This window comes from Eptatretus burgeri, chromosome 16 (assembly GCF_056783735.1).
Source record: "Eptatretus burgeri isolate ZD-2024b chromosome 16, Ebu_testis_v1, whole genome shotgun sequence".
Classification (NCBI taxonomy): Eukaryota; Metazoa; Chordata; class Myxini; order Myxiniformes; family Myxinidae; genus Eptatretus; species Eptatretus burgeri.
The window spans coordinates 69,680,514-69,701,786 of NC_140976.1; the positions used below are offsets into that span (position 1 = coordinate 69,680,514).

Genomic DNA, 21,273 nt, shown 5'->3' on the forward strand with positions numbered 1-21,273 from the left:
AAGCAGGACGTGAATCACTTGACCACAGGTGATGCTCTACCCCCTCACAGATTCCTCGCACATAAGCCTCCTTGTCCACCCTTAGCACACGTAGTTTTACGCCTCAGCTCCCTGAACAGCTCAGCTCTGCCATTCAGCCTGGCCCTGGGATTCTGGTTAATAGTATCCAGTGTCCCTTGAGAGACAAAATTCTTCTTTGCCCTTTGGTGAGCTCCAAGACATCCACCAGCAGCATCAAGATGGTGGTCTTGAAAGCACTCCACAACTCTTCAGGACGCACCAAACCCCCACTCCCCCCAAATCTCCATTAATTCTGTTTTCAAACTCCTCAGCTATCCTCTCATCCTTGAGCTTGCCAACATACAGCCTCGGCTGGGATGGTACCATTCTGCTGGATTTAAGGTGCAACTTAAGAGTTCAGGTTCAGGTCAGGTCAGGTTCAGTCAGGTCAGGTTCGATCTGTGAGCTGCTACAGGTACCATGTAAACCTGTACTAACCTGTTCCATGGTCGGGTTGTCGGCGACTAAACCGTCTCCCCCACCAGGTTTTCTGGTGAGGAGGGTGTTTGGATATGGACACCCAGCAGGATTAAAAACAAAACCTGTCAAAGGGCGGAGGAGCTCCTTGTGAGCCAACGGCCATCCATATCTTGTGCCCAACTGTGTCTGCGGGCGTCCTCCTGCAGTTGGGTCACTTCTCATTAGGAGGTTGGTGGCAGGATTTGCACTCCAGCCACCGTAAAACCCTTCATTCCGCAAAACGCAAAAACGCAAAAAAATCTGAAAACCCACTCCATGGGAGTACCTCCTGAGCAGCTTCCCTTCGCAGGGCAGCTCACCGGATGATGGGATTGGGGCAAAGCCTTCGGGACCCCCAATCTTTGATGATAGGAGGGAAACCATGGGGTAACATCCCTGGGTCAGATTGCGGGAGAGTGTGTCGGAGTGGTGCTGAGATGTCGTCCACCAGACGGCGGTCTCCTTGGGTTAACCTGAGGCAGTCCCTTCGGGTGGGTGCCTGGAATCTCCTATCCCTAAGAGAGGATGATCACCTGTCTCTGTTATCATATGAGCTCAAGCGTTTGGACATCGGGATTGCAGCTCTCTCTGAGGTTCGGAGACCGGATTGCGGCGAGATAATGGTGGGTAGTTACACCTACTATTGGTCTGGTCGCTCTGATGGTTACCATACCCAAGGAGTTGCTGTAGCTGTGTCCAATAAGCTGACCCCAATGATAATTGAGGTAACACCGGTCAATGAGCGTATTATGAGATTAAGGATTCGTCACTCCTTAGGTGTCATTTCCCTGGTCTCTGTTTATGCTCTGACTGAGGCGAGTGATCTCACCGTGAAGGATGCATTCTACGCCACACTCGAGTCTGTGGTTGATCAGTGCCCCAGACGAGATACACTTCTAGTCTTGGGGGATTTCAATGCATCGACTGGAACTGATAGGGATGGTTATGAGGTGTGTGTTGGTCCCCATGGGTCAGGAACTATGGACCAGAATAGCACTAAGTTCCTTGACTTTGCAAGAAGTCATGGACTTAGGGTGGCTGGTTCATGGTTTCAGCGCCCACAAGCTCATCGCTGGACTTGGTATTCCAACGCTGGCGGTGTGGCAAAGGAGATTGACCATGTCCTCATTGACGGTCGTTGGAGGATGATCCAGAACTGCAGGGTCTACCGGAGTGCTCAGTTCCTCAATACTGACCACAGGCTTGTTGTAGCAACTCTAAAGCTGCACCTTAAATCCTGGAGAATGGTACCATCCCAGCCTAGGCTGGATGTTGCCAAGCTCAGGGATGAGAGAGTAGCTGAGGAGTTTGCGAACAGGCTGAGTGGACATTTGGGGGTCTGGGTGCTTTGGGGGGTCCTGAAGAGTTGTGGAGCGCCTTCAAGACCACCATCCTTGATGTAGCCGGTGGATGCCTTGGAGCTCACCGCAGGGCAAAGAATTTTGTCTCTCAAGGGACACTGGATACCATTGACCAGAGTCGCAGGGCCAGGCTGAATGGCAGAGCTGAGCTGTTCAGGGAGCTGAGGCGTAAAACTGTACGTGCACTGAGGGTGGACAAGGAGGCCTATGTGCGAGGAATCTGTGAGGGGGTAGAGCATCACCTGTGGACAGGTGATTCTCATCCCGCTTACAGGGGAATTCACGCATTACGTTCATCCAAGCCCATCCCTCGGAGCACTGCAGTTCGAGCAGAGAGTGGTCGGCTCTTGACAGAGGAGTCTGAAGTGAAGGCCCGCTGGGCCAGTTACTTTGACCGGTTGTACCAGGCTGATCCCCCAGCTGTCGAGTTGGACGTCAAGGGTGTTACAATCCCTGTTGCTGACCCTCGAAATCAACTGTGGTCCACCTTCGCTTGTGGAAACACGGTCTGCGGTGAACCCGTTGAAACGGGGCAAAGCTCCAGGGATCTGTGGCATCCATGCCGAACTTCTCAAGGCTGGTGGAAATGCTGCACTCGTATCGTTGCATGCAGTTTTGTGCTCTGCCTGGAACACAGGCATCATCCCAACTGACTGGAAGAGGGGCCTTGTTGTCCCTCTCTGGAAAGGGAAGGGTGATCGCCAAGACTGCAGCAACTACCGTGGGGTGACGCTGCTCTCAGTGCTGGGCAAGGTCTTTGCTCGGATAATTCTTGATAGGGTTTGCCACCATCTGCTTGAGCACCAGCGTCCAGAGCAGTCAGGCTTTACACCAAAGAGGTCAACTATTGACCGTATCCTTGCACTTCATGTCCTCACCGAACGTAGACGAGAGTTTCGGCAGGGGCTGCTTGCAGCCTATGTTGATCTCTGTAAAGCGTTCGATTCAGTGAATCGGGATGTCCTCTGGAGGATTCTTGGTCTTCGTGGGGTGCCACCAAAACTGATCGATCTGATGTCTGAACTCTACTCTGCTACTGAGAGTGCTGTGAAGTGTGGTGGTGCCATCTCTGACTTATTTCCAGTTGTTACTGGAGTTCGTCAGGGATGTGTACTTGCCCCCACACTTTTCAGCACTTGTATGGACTGGATTTTAGGGAGGATGTCGGAGAGATCAAGTTGCGGTGCATCGTTTGGGAATGTCAAGATCTCGGACCTTGATTTTGCAGATGATGTAGTCATCTTTGCGGAGACTTTTGACATCCTCTTGGGGGCCCTCGAGGTGCTGAATGAGGAGTCGGAGCCGTTGGGATTACGGGTTTCTTGGATCAAAACTAAGATCCAGGCTTTCGGTGACATCTTGGATGCTGCTGTCCTGTCTGTGTCTGTTTGTGGTGAGGATGTTGAGGTCGTGGAGAGATTCACTTACCTTGGCAGTGATATTCATGTCTCTGCTGGCTGCGAGTCAGAGGTCAATAGACGTCTGGGTCGGGCCTGGGGAGTCATGGATTCACTGGATCATGGGGTGTGGCGCTGCCGGTACCTGTGCGAGAGGACGAAAGTCCGAGTCTTCAGGTCCTTGGTACTTCCAGTCTTGCTCTATGGGTGCGAGACTTGGACTCTGACCAAGGATCTGAGACGGAGACTTAATTCCTTTGGTACCAGGTCTCTTCGGAGAATCCTTGGCTATCGCTGGTCGGATTTTGTGTCCAACGAGCGGTTGCTGAGAGAGACTCAGATTAGATTTGTTACCTGCATAGTCCGTGAGCGTCAGTTGCGGCTGTATGGACATGTGGCTCGTTTTCCTGACGCTGATCCTGCTCACCAGATTCTCTCAGCGAGGGAGTCTCATGAGTGGAGGAGGCCAGTGGGCAGACCGCGTGCCTCATGGTTGCAACAGGTTGACCATCATCTCAAGGAGATGGGGATGGGCCTGGCATCTGCCTGGGGGATGGCCAGACGGAGGCCCTTGGAGTACCGGTGGAAAGTGGACGCAGCGACGCGCTGTTCTGGCACATGCTCCCATACCTGACCTGACCTTAAGAGTTGCTACAACAAGCCGGTGGTCAGTATTGAGTAACTGAGCATGCCGGTAGATCCTGTAGTTCTGGATCATCCTCCAGCGACCATCAACGAGGACATGGTCAATCTCTATTGCCACACTGCCAGAATTGGAATATCAAGTCCAGCGATGAGCTTGTGGGCGCTGAAACCATGAACCGGCCACCCTAAGTTCATGACTTCTTGCAAAGTGAAGGAACTTAGTGCTATTCAGGTGCATAGTTCCTGACCCATGGGGACCAACACACACCTCATAACCATCCCTATCAGTTCCAGTCGATGCATTGAAATCCCCCAAGACTGGAAGTGTATCTCGTCTGGGGCACTGATCAACCACAGACTCAAGCGTGGCGTAGAATGCATCCTTCACGGTGAGATCACTCATTTCAGTCGGAGCATATGCAGAGACCAGGGAAATGACACCTGAGGAGTGACGAATCCTTCGTCTCATAATACGCTCGTTTACCGGTGTTACCTCAATTTACCGGCTCGTTCACCGGCTGTTACCAATCCTCCCCTCATGCTGCCTTCTCTTCCCCCACCCCTCCTTGGTCTCTCTACCTCCTCACTCCTCCACCCATCTCCCCCTTCCCCTCTTCTTCTCCCCCTCCCCGCTTAGTATACCTGCCGGCCAGATGATGGTTTTGTCGAGACGGACATTCCCCTCACACTGCTTTACCATGCCCTCCCTTCACACTGCCTTACTTGGCCCTCCACTCACGCTATTTTGCCTTCCTCCACCCGTCGCCGCTCCCATCCTTGCTCCCACCTCTTTCACACCCCGCCACCCCCTCCCTCCCTCCTCTCTCCCTTCTCTCCCTCCCCTCTTTCTCACCCCCACCCTCCCCCTGATATTCCCATGAGCGAAGTGACGGGTTGTATTTCCTGTTATTTTTACATATATATATATATATATATATATATATATATATATATATATATATATATATATATATATATATCCTTCAGAAAGTATTCACCCCCCTTGATGTTTTCATATTTTGTTGCGTTGCAGCCTGAATTTAAAATGGACTAAATTAAAAAAAAAATTGTCACCAATCTGCACAAGATACACCATCAAGACAGAGTGAAAATGTATTTTTGAAACTTTTACAATTTTTTGAAAATGAAACACAAAAACATAATTTACATAAGTAATCAACATGCTGTGGAAACCAAGGCATTTAGGATCATTGGTATCTCCCACGGTGAAGCTGAGTCTTTGGGCCTCTCACCGTCTCACCGCAGGCAGGTCGGTGGTCTTTCTGTCATCTCCCGTCTCCTCTCTGGAGTCGCCCCCACCCCCCCCCCGCTCTGTCTGAGATATCTCCCCCTCCATATTTGTGCATTTCTGCACAGCGCTCCAGGTCTTCCAGCAACCCCTTCTGGTAAAACTACCAAAATCACGAACCACTGCTCACCTTCACTCTTTCATTCCTATTTTTCCCCACCTTTGGAACAAACTCCCACACTCTCTTCAATCCCATTCTTCCCTCCAGGTCTTCAAAACAGCTGTTCAACACCACCTCTTATCGTCCCCCATCCAAAACCTCGATCTTTTCTACCCCGTTAATCCACCCCAAACCCACCTCCTTCAAATTCCCTGCTTTCCTTCCTGAAAGTCCCTGTAATGTCCAACTTGTTTACCCTATGTACCCCACCCATCCCTCTCCATTCCACAGATCTCATGTCTCTGTTCCCCATTGTTTTTTTCTTCCCCTCTCCTGCCCCTCTTGTCTCCTGCTCCCCTTGTTGTACGTTCTGTGTGTAAGCTCTAAAACAAGCCTTGACAGTGTAAACAAAAAATAAACAAATGAACCCCCTGAATCAATACTTTGTTGAAGCGCCTTTGGCTGTGATTTCAGCTTCGAGTCTTCTTGGGTGTGTCTGTATCAGCTTTGCACAACTGTATTTGGGGAGTTTCTCACATTCTTCCTGGCAGATTTGCTCAAGCTCTGTCAAGTTGGATGGGGAGCTTCGGTGAACAGCAATCTTCAAGTGTTTCTTCGAATGGGATTCAAGTCTGGCCTTTGGCTGGGCCACTCAAAGACTTTCACGTTCTTGTTGTAAAGTTATTCCAGTGTTGCTTTGACTTTATGCTTTGGGTCATTGTCCTGTTGCAACGTAAATCTTTACCACCGTCTAAGGGCTTTTGCACTCTGAAGCAGATTCTACTGAATGATTTACCTCTTTTTCGCTCCATTCCTTGTTCCCTCTATCCTTAAAAGTCTCCCAGTCCCTGCTGCTGAAAGCATCCCCAGAGCATGATGCTGCTACCACCAGTCTTCACAGTAGGGAGGGTGTGAGATGGGTGATGAGCTGTGCTCGGTTTCCATCAGATGTAGCACTTTGTATTCAGGCCAAAAAGTTCAATTTTCATTAATCAAACTACAGAATATTTTACCTCATGATCTTAGAGTCTTTCATGTGCTTTTGTGCAAACACCATGGTGTGCCGTCAGGTGCCTTTTTCTCAGGAGTTGCTTCCGTATGGCCACCCTCCCATAAAGCCGAGATTCGTGAAGTGATGCAGAAACTGTTGTCCTTCTGGCAGGTTCTACATCTCAGCCAAGGAACTCTGTCGTTCCGTCAGAGTGGTCATTGGGTTCTTGGTCACCTCCCTGACTAAGGTCCTTCTTGCCCAGTTGCTCAGTTTGGTTGGATGGCCAGCTCGAGGAAGAGTCTGAGTTGTTCATATTGTTTCCATTTCCTAATGATGGAGCTCACTGTGCTCTCGGGAACTTTCAACACACTAGAAATTGTTTAATACTGTTCCCCAGATCTATGGCTCCTCACAATTCTATCTCGGAGTTCTACGGACAGTTCCTTGGACTTCATGGTAGAGTTTCTGCTCTGACATGCACTGTCAACTGTGGGACCTTATATTGAAAGGTGAGTTTCTTTCTAAATCATGTCCAATCAATTGAATTGGCCACAGATGGACTCCAATCAAGTTGTGGAGACGTCTTAATGATGATCAAAGTTCTTCAATGCGTCGGCGCATCCTTTTAACGGTTCTTTTAGGGCGCGTTGCGGATTCCGGTGTTGTCGTTGAGGGTGCCACTAGTGCTTGAGGAACTGGAACAGGTGTTGTTACGACGGGATTTGGGTGGATCTTCGCTGGGACCAATTCATCAGGTGGAGGATCAAGGGGGACGTCACTGTCGACCACCTTGGATGTGGGTGTGATTGGCATGGCATGAAACTGAGACGAGTTTCTGGTCATGCTTGCGCCATCTTTCCATGCTGCGGTGATCATGGAGCCTTGCGCGTTGGTGACAACCATCAGTTTGGGGTTGTAGCGCGTGGAGAACTTGTTCTTTCGTCGTTGCCTAACGAGGACAACATCACCAATATTGATGGGGGGCTTTAACGCGCTGGCGCGGAGATCCTTGCATGCCTTCATGATGGTTTTTGCGGCGGCATCGTTGTGACGGGCAAGTTGTTCGTTGGGTCGCGGGTCAGAGTTCACAACTGTTGGGATTTTCGTTCTGGGTTCCCACCCAAACATGAGACGGTGTGGTGCAAATAGAGTTGAGCAATGCGAGCTCACTTGATACATGCGGAGCAACTTCTGTAGCTCCGTTCTCCAATTCGATCCTTGTACGATCGCAGCGCGGATTGCCTTCATGAGGGGTTTGTTGAAGCTCTCGGCTTGTGCGTTGGCTTGCGGCCATAGCGGGGTTATTTTACGGTGTCGTACACCGACGGACGTGGGATAGTCTTTCCAAGCTATGCCCTGGAACGGGGGTCCGTTGTCTGTTTTCACAACAACGAGGTATCCGAACATCGCGAACACTTTTTCGACTATCGGTATAACTTTCTCTGTGCTAGTAAAGCAGGTGAGTTCTACCACAGGGTAGCGCAAGTATTCATCCGTTATTACGAGCAAGTATTCGCCCATCGGTAGCGGACCACAAAAATCGGCCTCAAATTTTCCCACGGGCCACTGGGGAGCGTTGACATATTGAGTGGTTCCGAATGTTGACGATTACTGTTCGCCCGACAGGGGATGCATTTTCGCAGAATGCACTCGGTCATGGAGTCAATTCCGGGGAACAATGCCTTGCTGCGGATGAACGCTTTTGTTTTTGTGAGGCCCTGATGACGTTCGTGCGCAAGTTCTATTGTGCGGGTGTGGAGAACGGCGGGTAGCACAAGGCGAGAACCTCGCAGAATGACTCGTCATTCGTCACCGTCAGCTCGTCTTTCACGACGCAGAGGCGAACCGATGCCTCAGTAGCGGCGTCAGTGTAAGCATCGAGTTGATGCCATTTCGACAGACGGATCATTTCGGCTGCGGCGCGGATGGTGGGATCCCGGGATGATTCGGCCTGGATCTCCTTGTATGTTAGGACATTAGGCACAGAAGAAGCGACAATAAAGTTCACAAAGTCTTCCGCGATCCTCGCTTCATGCCTGGAGTGGTACACTATAGTAGTGTCATATGGCTGGAGTCGGAGAGCCCATCTGGTAATGCGGATCGGCGGGTTTGGTTTTTTCCAGATCGTAACCAATGGTTGGTGATCGGTGATTCCGCGGAACGGTGTGCCGGATACATACATATATATATATATATATATATATATATATATATATATATATATATATATATATATATATATATATATATATATATATATATATATATATATATATATATATATATATATGTTGAAGTGTTCACATGCCCATATGACGGCTAGGGCTTCGCGCTCTGTCTGGGAGTAGCGCTGTTCAACGTCGCTTAGCGTGCGGCTGGCATATGCAATGGTCTTGCCTTGCTGTGCGAGAATGGCTCCGAGGCCAACTGGACTAGCGTCGACCACTAACTCTGTGAATTTCTTCGGGTCGAAGTATCACATAGTTGTGTCCTTCGACAGCGCCTCCTTGACGTCGTTGAAGGACTTCACTTCGGTTGGTCCCCAGGACCATGCTGATCCCTGTTTCGTGAGCTGGCGCAGAGGCTCGGTCAAGGTAGCGAAGTTTCGGATGGATCTGGCACTGTACTGCGCCATGCCCAAGAAAGAGCATACCTCAGATGGGTTTTTGGGCTCGGACGCATCTCTCAGGGCTTGCACTTTTTTGGGGGATCGGGGGGGGGGTAGGCCTTCTGCACTGAATATGTAGACGAAGAACTCGATTCTCGGCAGTCTGAATTCACATTTCGCAGATTGACTGTGAATCCACTGCTGCGCAGGGTGGACAGGATGCGGTCAAGCGCCAATGTCATGTTCTCGGGTTGTAGCGCCGTGGATGATGATATCATCGCTCATGTTTCTGGCACCATTTATATCCCTGATAACAGTCTGTATCACGTGTTGGAAGACTTCGGATGCAGAACTAACACCAAAGTTCAGGCGTTTGTAACGGAACAGTCCGGCATGTGTCGAGAAAGTTGTAATGTCACGGCAACTTTCGTGGAGCTTAAGTTGGTGATACCCGCGACGCAGGTCGACTTTGCTGAACACTGTGGATCCTTGCAATGACGGCAAAATGACCAAGGCGGTTGCACTTGTAGCATGTCACATTTCGGGAGCATCTGCAGTCATCACCGGTGTGGCCCATCCGACCACAGCGATTGCATTTTGTGTCTCTGCGATGATCCTGACGGGGTTCCTGATGGGATTCTGTGTGGGGCGGTTGTTGTGGTTTTCCACCATGGTGGCTGTTGCGACCTCCTCGCTGGGATGGCTTCTGCGCGTTGTGGCTCTCGCTGTGGACGACGTACGCTTTCTCGGGATCGGTGCGTTCATGAGCCATCTCAGCAGCTTGTTGCTCCGAAGCCTCAAAGTTCCAGCGTGGTCTTCAGCATCAGGTTCTTCTGCGCTAGCAGTTTGGTGCATAGACGCTTTGACTTGCAGGCGTCAATGATCTGGTCACGGATAAAGTCATTGATGACCTCGGGTTCAAATTCGCTGAAGCAGGTCTTCGCCATGGTGCGCAGATGTGTGCAGAATTGAGATATGGTTTCTCCATCCTTCTGCTTCTCTTGGCGGAACAGGTGTCGGGAGTATGACGTGTTTGAGAGTGGCGCAAAGTACTCTGTGAGCACAGCTTTGGCGGTGTTGTATGTGTTCGGCCCGGTTTCTGGCAGAGTGTCAAAGATGTCCTGCACATCTAAGCCAGCGCAGTGCAGTAAAAGTTCTCTTTTCTGCACAGTGTCTGTGCGGCCGGATGCAGCAGCGAATACCTCGGAATGAGGCGGAACCCACGTGGTTTTGGCGTCAATTTTGTTCCTCTTTTTTTTTCTCATATTTTTTTTCTTTTGCGCTTTTGCGCTGAAATCTCGGCTCCCTGTTCGCTGAACGGCTGTTCTGCCCTTGTGGAGACGGGAGGAGTGTTGAAGAGCAAATAACCGTTATCCTCGTCGCCAGTTGTAATAAAGAGTCAGCCGGACGCCATGCTGGTTTCAACACCAGCTTCATTCCGTCCTCATCTGAGGGTACTTCCGGTTCCGGGGAATGGTTATTATTTGGAAATTACAACATGCATCACATATATTTATGATGTTGGTTCTATCCTGTTCATCTTCGAAGTATATGACTACGCCCTCTCTGGTGTTTAATAGCGGACATGGATGTGTGTCCCCCCCACAGGGGGAAGATCCTCTCGAGAGCAGGGCTGAGCTGTTCCTCTGGTTGGCAGGGAGTGGCCCAGAACCAGTGGGGGAGAGAGGGTGGCACTTGTATATGTGGAAGAATATACGGGAAACCCAGGTTCAAATCCCACATTCCAGATGTATTTATCCAGTGTTTCCCAGGTCAGGTCAGGTCAGGTATGGAAGCATGTGCCAGAACAGCGCGTCGCTGCGTCCACTTTCCGCCGGTACTCCAGGGGCCTCGTCTGGCCATCCCCCAGGCAGATGCCAGGCCCATCCCCATCTCCTTGAGATGATGGTCAACCTGTTGCAACCATGAGGCACGTGGTCAGCCCACTGGCCTCCTCCACTCATGAGACTCCCTCGCTGAGAGAATCTGGTGAGCAGGATCAGCGTCAGGAAAACGAGCCACATGTCCATACAGCCGCAACTGACGCTCACGGACTATGCAGGTAACAAATCTCATCCGAGTCTCTCTCAGCAACCGCTCGTTGGACACAAAATCCGACCAGCGATAGCCAAGGATTCTCCGAAGAGACCTGGTACCAAAGGAGTTAAGTCTCCGTCTCAGATCCTTGGTCAGAGTCCAAGTCTCGCACCCATAGAGCAAGACTGGAAGTACCAAGGACCTGAAGACTCGGACTTTCGTCCTCCCGCACAGGTACCGGCAGCGCCACACCCCATGATCCAGTGAATCCATGACTCCCCAGGCCCGACCCAGACGTCTATTGACCTCTGACTCGCAGCCAGCAGAGACATGAATATCACTGCCAAGGTAAGTGAATCTCTCCACGACCTCAACATCCTCACCACAAACAGACACAGTCAGGACAGCAGCATCCAAGATGTCACCGAAAGCCTGGATCTTAGTTTTGACCCAAGAAACCCGTAATCCCAACGGCTCCGACTCCTCATTCAGCACCTCCAGGGCCGCCAAGAGGATGTCTAAAGTCTCCGCAAAGATGACTGCATCATCTGCAAAATCAACGTCCGAGATCTTGACATTTCCAAACGATGCACCGCAACTTGATGTCTCCGACATCCTCCCTAAAATCCAGTCCATACAAGTGCTGAAAAGTGTGGGGGCAAGTACACATCCCTGACGAACTCCAGTAACAACTGGAAATAAGTCAGAGATGGTACCACCACACTTCACAGCACTCTCAGTACCAGAGTAGAGTTCAGACATCAGATCGATCAATTTTGGTGGCACCCCACGAAGACCGAGAATCCTCCAGAGGACATCCCAATTCACTGAATCGAACGCTTTACAGAGATCAACATAGGCTGCAAGCAGCCCCTGCCGAAACTCTCGTCTGCGTTCAGTGAGGACACGAAGTGGAAGGATACGGTCAATCGTTGACCTCTTTGGTGTAAAGCCTGACTGCTCTGGACGCTGGTGCTCAAGCAGATGGTGGCAAACCCTATCAAGAATTATCCGAGCAAAGACCTTGCCCGGCACTGAGAGCAGCGTCACCCCTCGGTAGTTGTTGCAGTCTTGGCGATCACCCTTCCCTTTCCAGAGAGGGACAACAAGGCCCCTCTTCCAGTCAGTTGGGATGATGCCTGTGTTCCAGGCAGAGCACAAAACTGCATGCAACGACACGAGTGCAGCATTTCCACCAGCCTTGAGAAGTTCGGCATGGATGCCACAGATCCCTGGAGCTTTGCCCCGTTTCAACTGGTTTGAAACTTTTCAACAAGTTCCAGCGTGGTCTTCAGCATCAGGTTCTTCTGTTTCCGTGTTTCCACAAGCAAAGGTGGACCACAGTTGATTTCGAGGGTCAGCAACAGGGATTGTAACACCCTTGACGTCCAACTCGACAGCTGGGGGATCAGCCCGGTACAACCGCTCAAAGTAACTGGCCCAGCGGGCCTTCACTTCAGACTCCTATGTCAAGAGCCTACCACTCTCTGCTCGAACTGCATTGCTCCGAGGGATGGGCTTGGATGAACGTAATGCACGAATTCCCCTGTAAGCGGGACGAGAATCACCTGTCCACAGGTGATGCTCTACCCCCTCACAGATTCCTCGCACATATGCCTCCTTGTCCACCCTCAGTGCACGTACAGTTTTACACCTCAGCTCCCTGAACAGCTCAGCTCTGCCATTCAGCCTGGCCCTGCGACTCTGGTCAATGGTATCCAGTGTCCCTTGAGAGACAAAATTCTTCTTTCCCCTGCGGTGAGCTCCAAGGCATCCACCGGCAACATCAAGGACGGTGGTCTTGAAGGCGCTCCACAACTCTTCTGGACCCCCCAAAGCATCCAGACCCTCCAAGTGTCCACTCAGCCTGTTCGCAAACTCCTCAGCTACTCTCTCATCCCTGAGCTTGGCAACATCCAGCCGAGGCTGGGATGGTACCATTCTCCAGGATTTAAGGTGCAGCTTTAGAGTTGCTACAACAAGCCTGTGGTCAGTATTGAGGAACTGAGCACTCCGGTTGACACTGCAGTTCTGGATCATCCTCCAACGACCGTCAATGAGGACATGGTCAATCTCTTTTGCCACACCGCCAGCGTTGGAATACCAAGTCCAGCGATGAGCTTGTGGGCGCTGAAACCATGAACCAGCCACCCTAAGTCCATGACTTCTTGCAAAGTCAAGGAATTTCGTGCTATTCTGGTTCATAGTTCCTGACCCATGGGGACCAACACACACCTCATAACCGTCCCTATCAGTTCCAGTCGATGCATTGAAATCCCCCAAGACTAGAAGTGTATCTCGTCTGGGGCACTGATCAACCACAGACTCGAGTGTGGCGTAGAATGCATCCTTCACGGTGAGATCACTCGCCTCAGTCGGAGCATAAACAGAGACCAGGGAAATGACACCTAAGGAGTGACGAATCCTTAATCTCATAATATGCTCGTTGACCGGTGTTACCTCAATTATCATTGGGGTCAGCTTATTGGACACAGCTACAGCAACTCCTTGGGTATGGTAACCATCAGAGCGACCAGACCAATAGTAGGTGTAACCACCCACCATTATCTCGCCGCAATCCGGTCTCCGAACCTCAGAGAGAGCTGCAATCCCGATGTCCAAACGCTTGAGCTCAGATGATAACAGAGACAGGTGATCATTCTCTCTTAGGGATAGGACATTCCAGGCACCCACCCGAAGGGACGGCCTCAGGTTAACCCAAGGAGACCGCCGTCTGGTGTACGACACCTCAGCACCACTCCGACACACTCTCCCGCAATCTGACCCAGGGATGTTACCCCGTGGTTTCCCTCCTATCATCAAAGATTGGGGGTCCCGAAGGCTTTGCCCCAATCCCGTCATCCGATGAGCTGCCCTGCGAAGGGAAGCTGCACAGGAGGTACTCTCACAGAGTGGGTTTTCAGATTTTTTTGCGTTTTGTGGAATGAAGGGTTTTACGGTGGCCGGAGTGCAAATCCTGCCACCAACCTCCTAATAAGAAGTGACCCAACTGCAGGAGGACATCCGCAGACACAGTTGGGCACTAGATATGGATGGCCGTTGGCTCACAAGGAGCTCCTCCGCCCTTTGACAGGTTTTGTTTTAAATCCTGCTGGATGTCCATATCCAAACACCCTCCTCACCAGAAAACCTGGTGGGGGAGATGGTTTAGTCACAGACAACCCGACCATGGAACAGGTTAGTACAGGTTTACATGGTACCTGTAGCAGGTCACAGATCGAACCTGACCTGACGGTTTCGTCGCTGACAACCCGACCGTGGAACAGGTTAGTACAGGTTTACATGGTACCTGTAGCAGGTCACAGATCGAACCTGACCAGTGTTTCCCAATGTCCTTGTTATTCATTAACACCGAGGTATACTTGTATTTTCATGCTACTTGTGATTTACGTTCAGACTCAACCATCAGCCAATCTTGAAATGCACAAAACAACCGTCAGATTGCAGTCACGTCGTCACCTTTGCTGCTGTCCACATAGATTGAATACGTACTTGTTTATCATTTTAAATGTTTAAACCTCCTACCAGGTTCAGGATCGAGGTGATGGAAATGTTTAAGTGAACAGTCAACGAAGATTGCCAGTTCACAACAGGGAGAACCTCCTTTGAGTAGTTCGCAAGAAGGTCGTTTGCCAGCATTGCCAGGGAAGTCCTCTGTGGCATCTGTGCATGGAAGGGCTGGGAGAATGAAAATAACTTCAATTGAGTCCATCACATATTATAAAATGGATTTTGCAAAATCATTACAAACTTACGTCGTTTTCTCTTGCACATTTTAAAAGTCCACAGTAAATATGGTGATGTTTCCTTGACATGAAATTTTGTGTGTTTTCACACTCGTACTGTAGGATGCAGTTAAAATGCTTTTCTCTGGCTCTTTGAGTGCAATTAGGTCACGTCAAAATGCCACAAGGAAGGGATATCAGAAAACAAACACGAACACAACCTTTGCAGCTACCAATACAGCGGTGAAAAGACTTACTGTTTGAAGCAATGAACAGCAACAATAAAAGACATTCCATACTTTATGTTTCAGATACTCAAGGTCTGGCTCTGTGTGAGTTTTATTGTGAGTGAGAGTGGGAGTGGCCTTCACCTGTGTTGTGGTTAACAGTGCAAACAGGCCCACTCACTTTTCACCATCATGTTGGATGGACGACTTGCTTGCTCCAGCCTCCCCCCCCCACTCTCCCTGGCTTCCTCTGCCTCTCTTACCATCAATGAGAATATAGTCAATGGCAGACAGGCTGTGAAGAGATGGACAGAAGCAAGTTACTGTCATGATTTCCTAATGTTCTGGTTATTCGTCGAAAAATAGATTGATATCTCCAAAAATAATAAAATAATGTTTTTGTATATATTGTCAAGGCTCATAGAAGAACGGATCAGGACCCAAGAGAACAAAAGGAGCAGTGGCGAGAGAGGAGGGGGAAACACCAACAGCAGGGCTGAAGGACAAAATAGAGGGAGTGTCGGAGAAATGAGGGAAGTCGGGTAGGGGACGACGCAAGGGATGGACAAGATGGATACAGAGGCGACACTCAGGAAGGAAAACAGAAATACGGAAGGAGGTGAGTTTGGGGGTGGATGAGTTCGGGGTTCACAAAGGTAGAAAAGATCACGGTTTTGGATGGGGGGACGATCTGAGATGGGATTGAACAGCTGCCTTGAAGAACTGGATGGAAGAATGAGATTGAAGAGGATGTAGAAGTTTGTTCCACAGGCAAGGAATAAGAGTAACGAATGAGTGGAGGTGAGCAATGATCCTGGATTTTGGTAGTTTCACAAGAAGGGGTTGATAGTGGACCAGCAAAGAAGTAGAAGAAGACAGAGAGACCACCGACCTGTCGGCAATGGGAAAGTGCTTGACTCAACTTCATCACAGGAGATTCAAAGGATCTTGAAGACCTTGATTTACAAGACATCAAGCTGAGCAAGGAGTGAGGTGGGGGTAGCCAGCCCGGAAAGGAGAACAGTATTTCAACAAGCTGCAGGTGAAAGCCATGCAGGTGGAGAGGAGGTCAAGTGTTCCAAGGAAGGAAAGAGGCTGCTGCCTGTCAGAGGGATGACAGATGGTACGACAGGCGGTGGAGTCATCAGCAAAGTGATAAAGAGGATTTTCCAGAAAGTCAGAGAGATCATTGATGAAAACCAGAAAAAAGAACAGGGCCCAGAACGCTACCTTGAGGAGCTCTAACATTAACAGGAAGAGGAGATGAAAGGATTATAATGAAAAGAGGAGATGAAATGAAAGTTAATTCATTAATTTATTATTATGACCTCCGCCACTGAAGGTGAAGGAGGTCATGTTTTCACCCCTTTCTGTCTGTTTGTCTGTGTAGAGGATATCTCAAAAAATTGTCGACGGATTCGGACGAAACTTGTTGGGCAGGTTGCGTGTTTGACAAGGATGAACTGGTTCGATTTTGGTGAAGATCTGAATGCGGATATGGATACGAGAATTATTTAATTTTTTAAGTGATTCTTCACCATTGAGGGAGAGCCAAAAACGATATACGGTAGTACTGTACAGCATGATATTTCAAAAATGTAACGGGCGCGATATGTTCTCGTCGATCAGACATCACACGGTGGAGGTATACATTCCACCAAGTGCCCTTCCAGTTATTATTATGATCTCATCTGCAACGAAGTCCAAAAGCCATAAAAAAATTTCCTTCACTCAGTTAGTCCTTCCTTGTGGCAATGGGTCTGTAGTGATGTTCACTTTTAGTGTGCTGGTTATGATGACAGCGGTTTCCTTGGTACCGAACCACCACGGCTTTAAGATGGCATCAAATGCAAAAAGAAGAGTTCTCGGTTGTGGTCATCGTTGGTTGTTAAACCAAACAAATGACACCCAATGGTCATGTTGGTGAAGAACAAGTCACAATTAAATATTGACATGTTGAGTGATTCGTGAAATAAAATGAAAAGTACTGCACAGAAAAGAGAACGTCAAGCTGTACGTTTCTTGAAACGAGCGCCCAGCGTTTCTCGTATCTGCAACGCCCATTGGCTGTCCCAAAGGGCTCCACTAATTGGCCAACACTATTCACACGTGTTTGTTTTTTAAATCATGACCCCATTTCCACTATTAGGAAATGCAAAGAAAAATTAATGAGTCACTACACTGATGACTCCCCCCAAGATTGATGACCAAAGAGAGACGATCGATAACAATGTCGACGCATCTAATTAACTGCCTGCACAAATCTCTTCAGTCAATGGACATGTCTGCCAGAAGGAGTTTCCCTCACGTTTGATGATGTTGGCGGTGGCAAAGCAGTTGATGCAGATGTTGATGGGGCTGAACTCGGTGCTTGTGTGTGTAGACCCACAGAAACAGTGGCAGTTGATGTCACTGGAGTTTGTTCTGCTACAGCAGTAGGATGAGATTCATCAGACTTTTTATCTGTGGAGGCAGCCTTGAGTCTGTCCAAACTGACTTTCTTATTTTTTAAATACACTGTCGAGGCTCATATGAGAGCAAACACACAAAAACGCACAAGGGGAGCAGGAGACAAGTGAGGGTGGAAGAGAGAAGGAAAAAAACAGTGGTGAACAGAGACATGAGATATCTGGAAGGGAAAGAGAATGGGCAGGGTACAAAGAGTAAACAAGATGGACACTGCAGGGACTTTCAGGTCCTTACACGACAGGAAAGAAAGCAGGTAATTTGAAGGAGGTGTGTTTGGGGTGGATTATCAGGGGTAGAAAAGATCGTGGTTTTGGATGGGAGAAGATAAGAGATGGTGGTGAACAGGTCTTTTGAAGGCATGGAGGGAAGAATGGGATTGAAGAGAGTGTGGGAGTTTGTTCCAAAGGTGGGGAAAAAGAGGAATGAAAGAGTGAAGATGAGCAGTGATTCTTCATTTTGGTAGTTTTACCAGAATGGGGTTGCTGGTGGACCTTGAGTCCCTGCGGAAATATGGTGGGGACAAATCTCAGACAGAGCAGGGGGGCGATGCCGGAGAGGAGACAGTCGAAGACAGAAAGACCACTGCCTTGCCTGCGGTGAGAGAGTGAGAGACCCAAGGACTCAGTCTCATCGTAGGAGATACCAGTGATCCTAAATGCCTTGGTTTCCACAGTATGAAGCCGAGAAAGGTGGGAGGCAGGAGCACCAGCCCAGAGAGGAGAGCAGTATTCCATCAGGCTGTGGATGAAAGCTTTGTATGTGGTCAGAGCTCAGGTGGGCCGAGGAAGGACTTTGCCCGATGAAGAATGCCCAGTCAGCGAATGGCTTTGGAGGCCAGCTCATGACCAAATATCAGCTTCCCAGCTCAAAAGGTGCCTGAGATATTTCCCAGATGAGAAATAAAATAAATAAATAAATCGATAATAATTAAATAAGAAACCAATTAATTGATTCATGAAAAAATAAAAAAAAATAACTTTTTTGCCAAAGAACATCTTCACTTTTGTCCCCCAAATTTCAGCTTCATAGCTGAAAGGATGGCTGAGATATCGTCCGGAAAGCAAGAAAGAAAATAATGAATCAATGAATTTATTAATCAATAAATCAAAAATACTCGATATAGCCACATCACTTGGTCACTGTGTTGTCCAAATATCAGCTTTCGGGCTCAAAAGGTACCTGACGTTGCCAGGGTGAGAAATAAAATAAATAAGTAATTAATAAATGGATAGTAATTAAGTAATTCATCAATTAATTGATTAATCAAAATAATTAAGGTTTTTGCCAAAGCACATCTTCACTTTTGTCCCCAAATTTCAGCTTCATAGTTCAAAGGATGGCTGAGATATCACCCAGACAAACAAACAAACAAACTTAGTAAAAACTGAGTACTCTCTTCCTTCAGTGCCCGGCAATGACGTTATGCGTCACCTTGATATGGAAATGGGAAGGAGCGGGGTACAACGACATCAGAAAGAAAAATCCAAACTCTTATCTCAGTGCTCAGTTACTCATTCCCAGATCCTCTCTTTTCAATAGCCCCAAGCTGAATATTCACTGAAGGAAACCTTTCTTTTCCTTAAAACCTCTTCACAACATTAAAAAAAAAATTATAAATAAATACAACTACTTCCAAAATGTATTTTTTTTAAATGCCTGATGCTGCTCTTGATGCCATCAGGAATCACTCATTCCCTTTTCTTCTTCATCAAAATCTCTTCCTTCCCTTCCGGTTCAGGGATCGGCGCACGAGGACGACTGGGTGACGAGCTCTCCTTCCAGTCCCTCTAAAGCTAAGTTTCCAGTCCTAAAGTGTTTTGCTTGTTTTGTTATCGAGATTTGTGTCAGGGCTTGTGGAACTTCTTATTAGGAGGTTGGTGGCAGGATTTGCACTCCGGCCACCGTAAAACCCTTCATTCCGCAAAACGCAAAAACGCAAAAAAAATCTGAAAACCCACTCCGTGGGAGTACCTCCTGTGCAGCTTCCCTTCGCAGGGCAGCTCACCGGATGATGGGATTGGGGCAAAGCCTTCGGGACCCCCAATCTTTGATAGGAGGGAAACCACGGGGTAACATCCCTGGGTCAGATTGCGGGAGAGTGTGTCGGAGTGGTGCTGAGGTGTCGTCCACCAGACGGCGGTCTCCTTGGGTTAACCTGAGGCGGTCCCTTCGGGTGGGTGCCTGGAATGTCCTATCCCTAAGAGAGAATGATCACCTGTCTCTGTTATCATCTGAGCTCAAGCGTTTGGACATCGGGATTGCAGCTCTCTCTGAGGTTCGGAGACCGCATTGCGGCGAGATAATGGTGGGTGGTTACACCTACTATTGGTCTGGTCGCTCTGATGGTTACCATACCCAAGGAGTTGCTGGAGCTGTGTCCAATAAGCTGACCCCAATGATAATTGAGGTAACACCGGTCAACGAGCGTATTATGAGATTAAGGATTCGTCACTCCTTAGGTGTCATTTCCCTGGTCTCTGTTTACGCTCCGACTGAGGCGAGTGATCTCACCGTGAAGGATGCATTCTACGCCACACTCGAGTCTGTGGTTGATCAGTGCCCCAGACGAGATACACTTCTAGTCTTGGGGATTTCAATGCATCGACTGGAACTGATAGGGATGGTTATGAGATGTGTGTTGGTCCCCATGGGTCAGGAACTATGAACCAGAATGGCACTAAGTTCCTTGACTTTGCAAGAAGTCATGGACTTAGGGTGGCTGGTTCATGGTTTCAGCGCCCACAAGCTCATCGCTGGACTTGGTATTCCAACGCTGGCGGTGTGGCAAAGGAGATTGACCATGTCCTCATTGAGGGTCGTTGGAGGATGATCCAGAACTGCAGGGTCTACCGGAGTGCTCAGTGCCTCAATACTGACCACAGGCTTGTTGTAGCAACTCTAAAGCTGCACCTTAAATCCTGGAGAATGGTACCATCCCAGCCGAGGCTGGATGTTGCCAAGCTCAGGGATGAGAGAGTAGCTGAGGAGTTGGCGAACAGGCTGAGTGGACACTTGGGGGGTCTGGGTGCTTTGGGGGGTCCTGAAGAGTTGTGGAGCGCCTTCAAGACCACCGTCCTTGATGTTGCCAGTGGATGCCTTGGAGCTCACCGCAGGGCAAAGAAGAATTTTGTCTCTCAAGGGACACTGGATACCATTGACCAGAGTCGCAGGGCCAGGCTGAATGGCAGAGCTGAGCTGTTCAGGGAGCTGAGGCATAAAACTGTACGTGCACTGAGGGTGGACAAGGAGGCCTATGTGCGAGGAATCTGTGAGGGGGTAGAGCATCACCTGTGGACAGGTGATTCTCGTCCCGCTTACAGGGGAATTCGCGCATTACGTTCATCCAAGCCCATCCCTCGGAGCACTGCAGTTCGAGCAGAGAGTGGTAGGCTCTTGACAGAGGAGTCTGAAGTGAAGGCCCGCTGGGCCGGTTACTTTGAGCGGTTGTACCAGGCTGATCCCCCAGCTGTCGAGTTGGACGTCAAGGGTGTTACAATCCCTGTTGCTGACCCTCGAATCAACTGTGGTCCACCTACGCTTGTGGAAACACGGGCTGCGGTGAACCAGTTGAAACGGGGCAAAGCTCCAGGGATCTGTGGCATCCATCCCGAACTTCTCAAGGCTGGTGGAAATGCTGCACTCGTGTCGTTGCATGCAGTTTTGTGCTCTGCCTGGAACACAGGCATCATCCCAACTGACTGGAAGAGGGGCCTTGTTGTCCCTCTCTGGAAAGGGAAGGGTGATCGCCAAGACTGCAACAACTACCGAGGGGTGACGCTGCTCTCAGTGCCGGGCAAGGTCTTTGCTTGGATAATTCTCGATAGGGTTCGCCACCATCTGCTTGAGCACCAGCGTCCAGAGCAG

General features: G+C 49.3%; 1 protein-coding gene across 1 annotated transcript in view; it reads right to left on the bottom strand.

Annotated features, from left to right (window-relative positions):
• The window catches only part of LOC147011267 (uncharacterized), a 52,170-nt gene that overhangs the window by 23,026 nt on the left and 7,871 nt on the right, over positions 1-21,273 (bottom strand). Inside the window, exons 5-7 of the mRNA XM_085859032.1 lie at positions 15,204-15,235; positions 14,971-15,084; positions 14,514-14,666 (exon numbers count right to left, since the gene is read on the bottom strand). Coding sequence (XP_085715158.1) covers positions 14,514-14,666; positions 14,971-15,084; positions 15,204-15,235 — 299 coding nt within the window. The remainder of the gene's footprint in view (positions 1-14,513; positions 14,667-14,970; positions 15,085-15,203; positions 15,236-21,273) is intronic.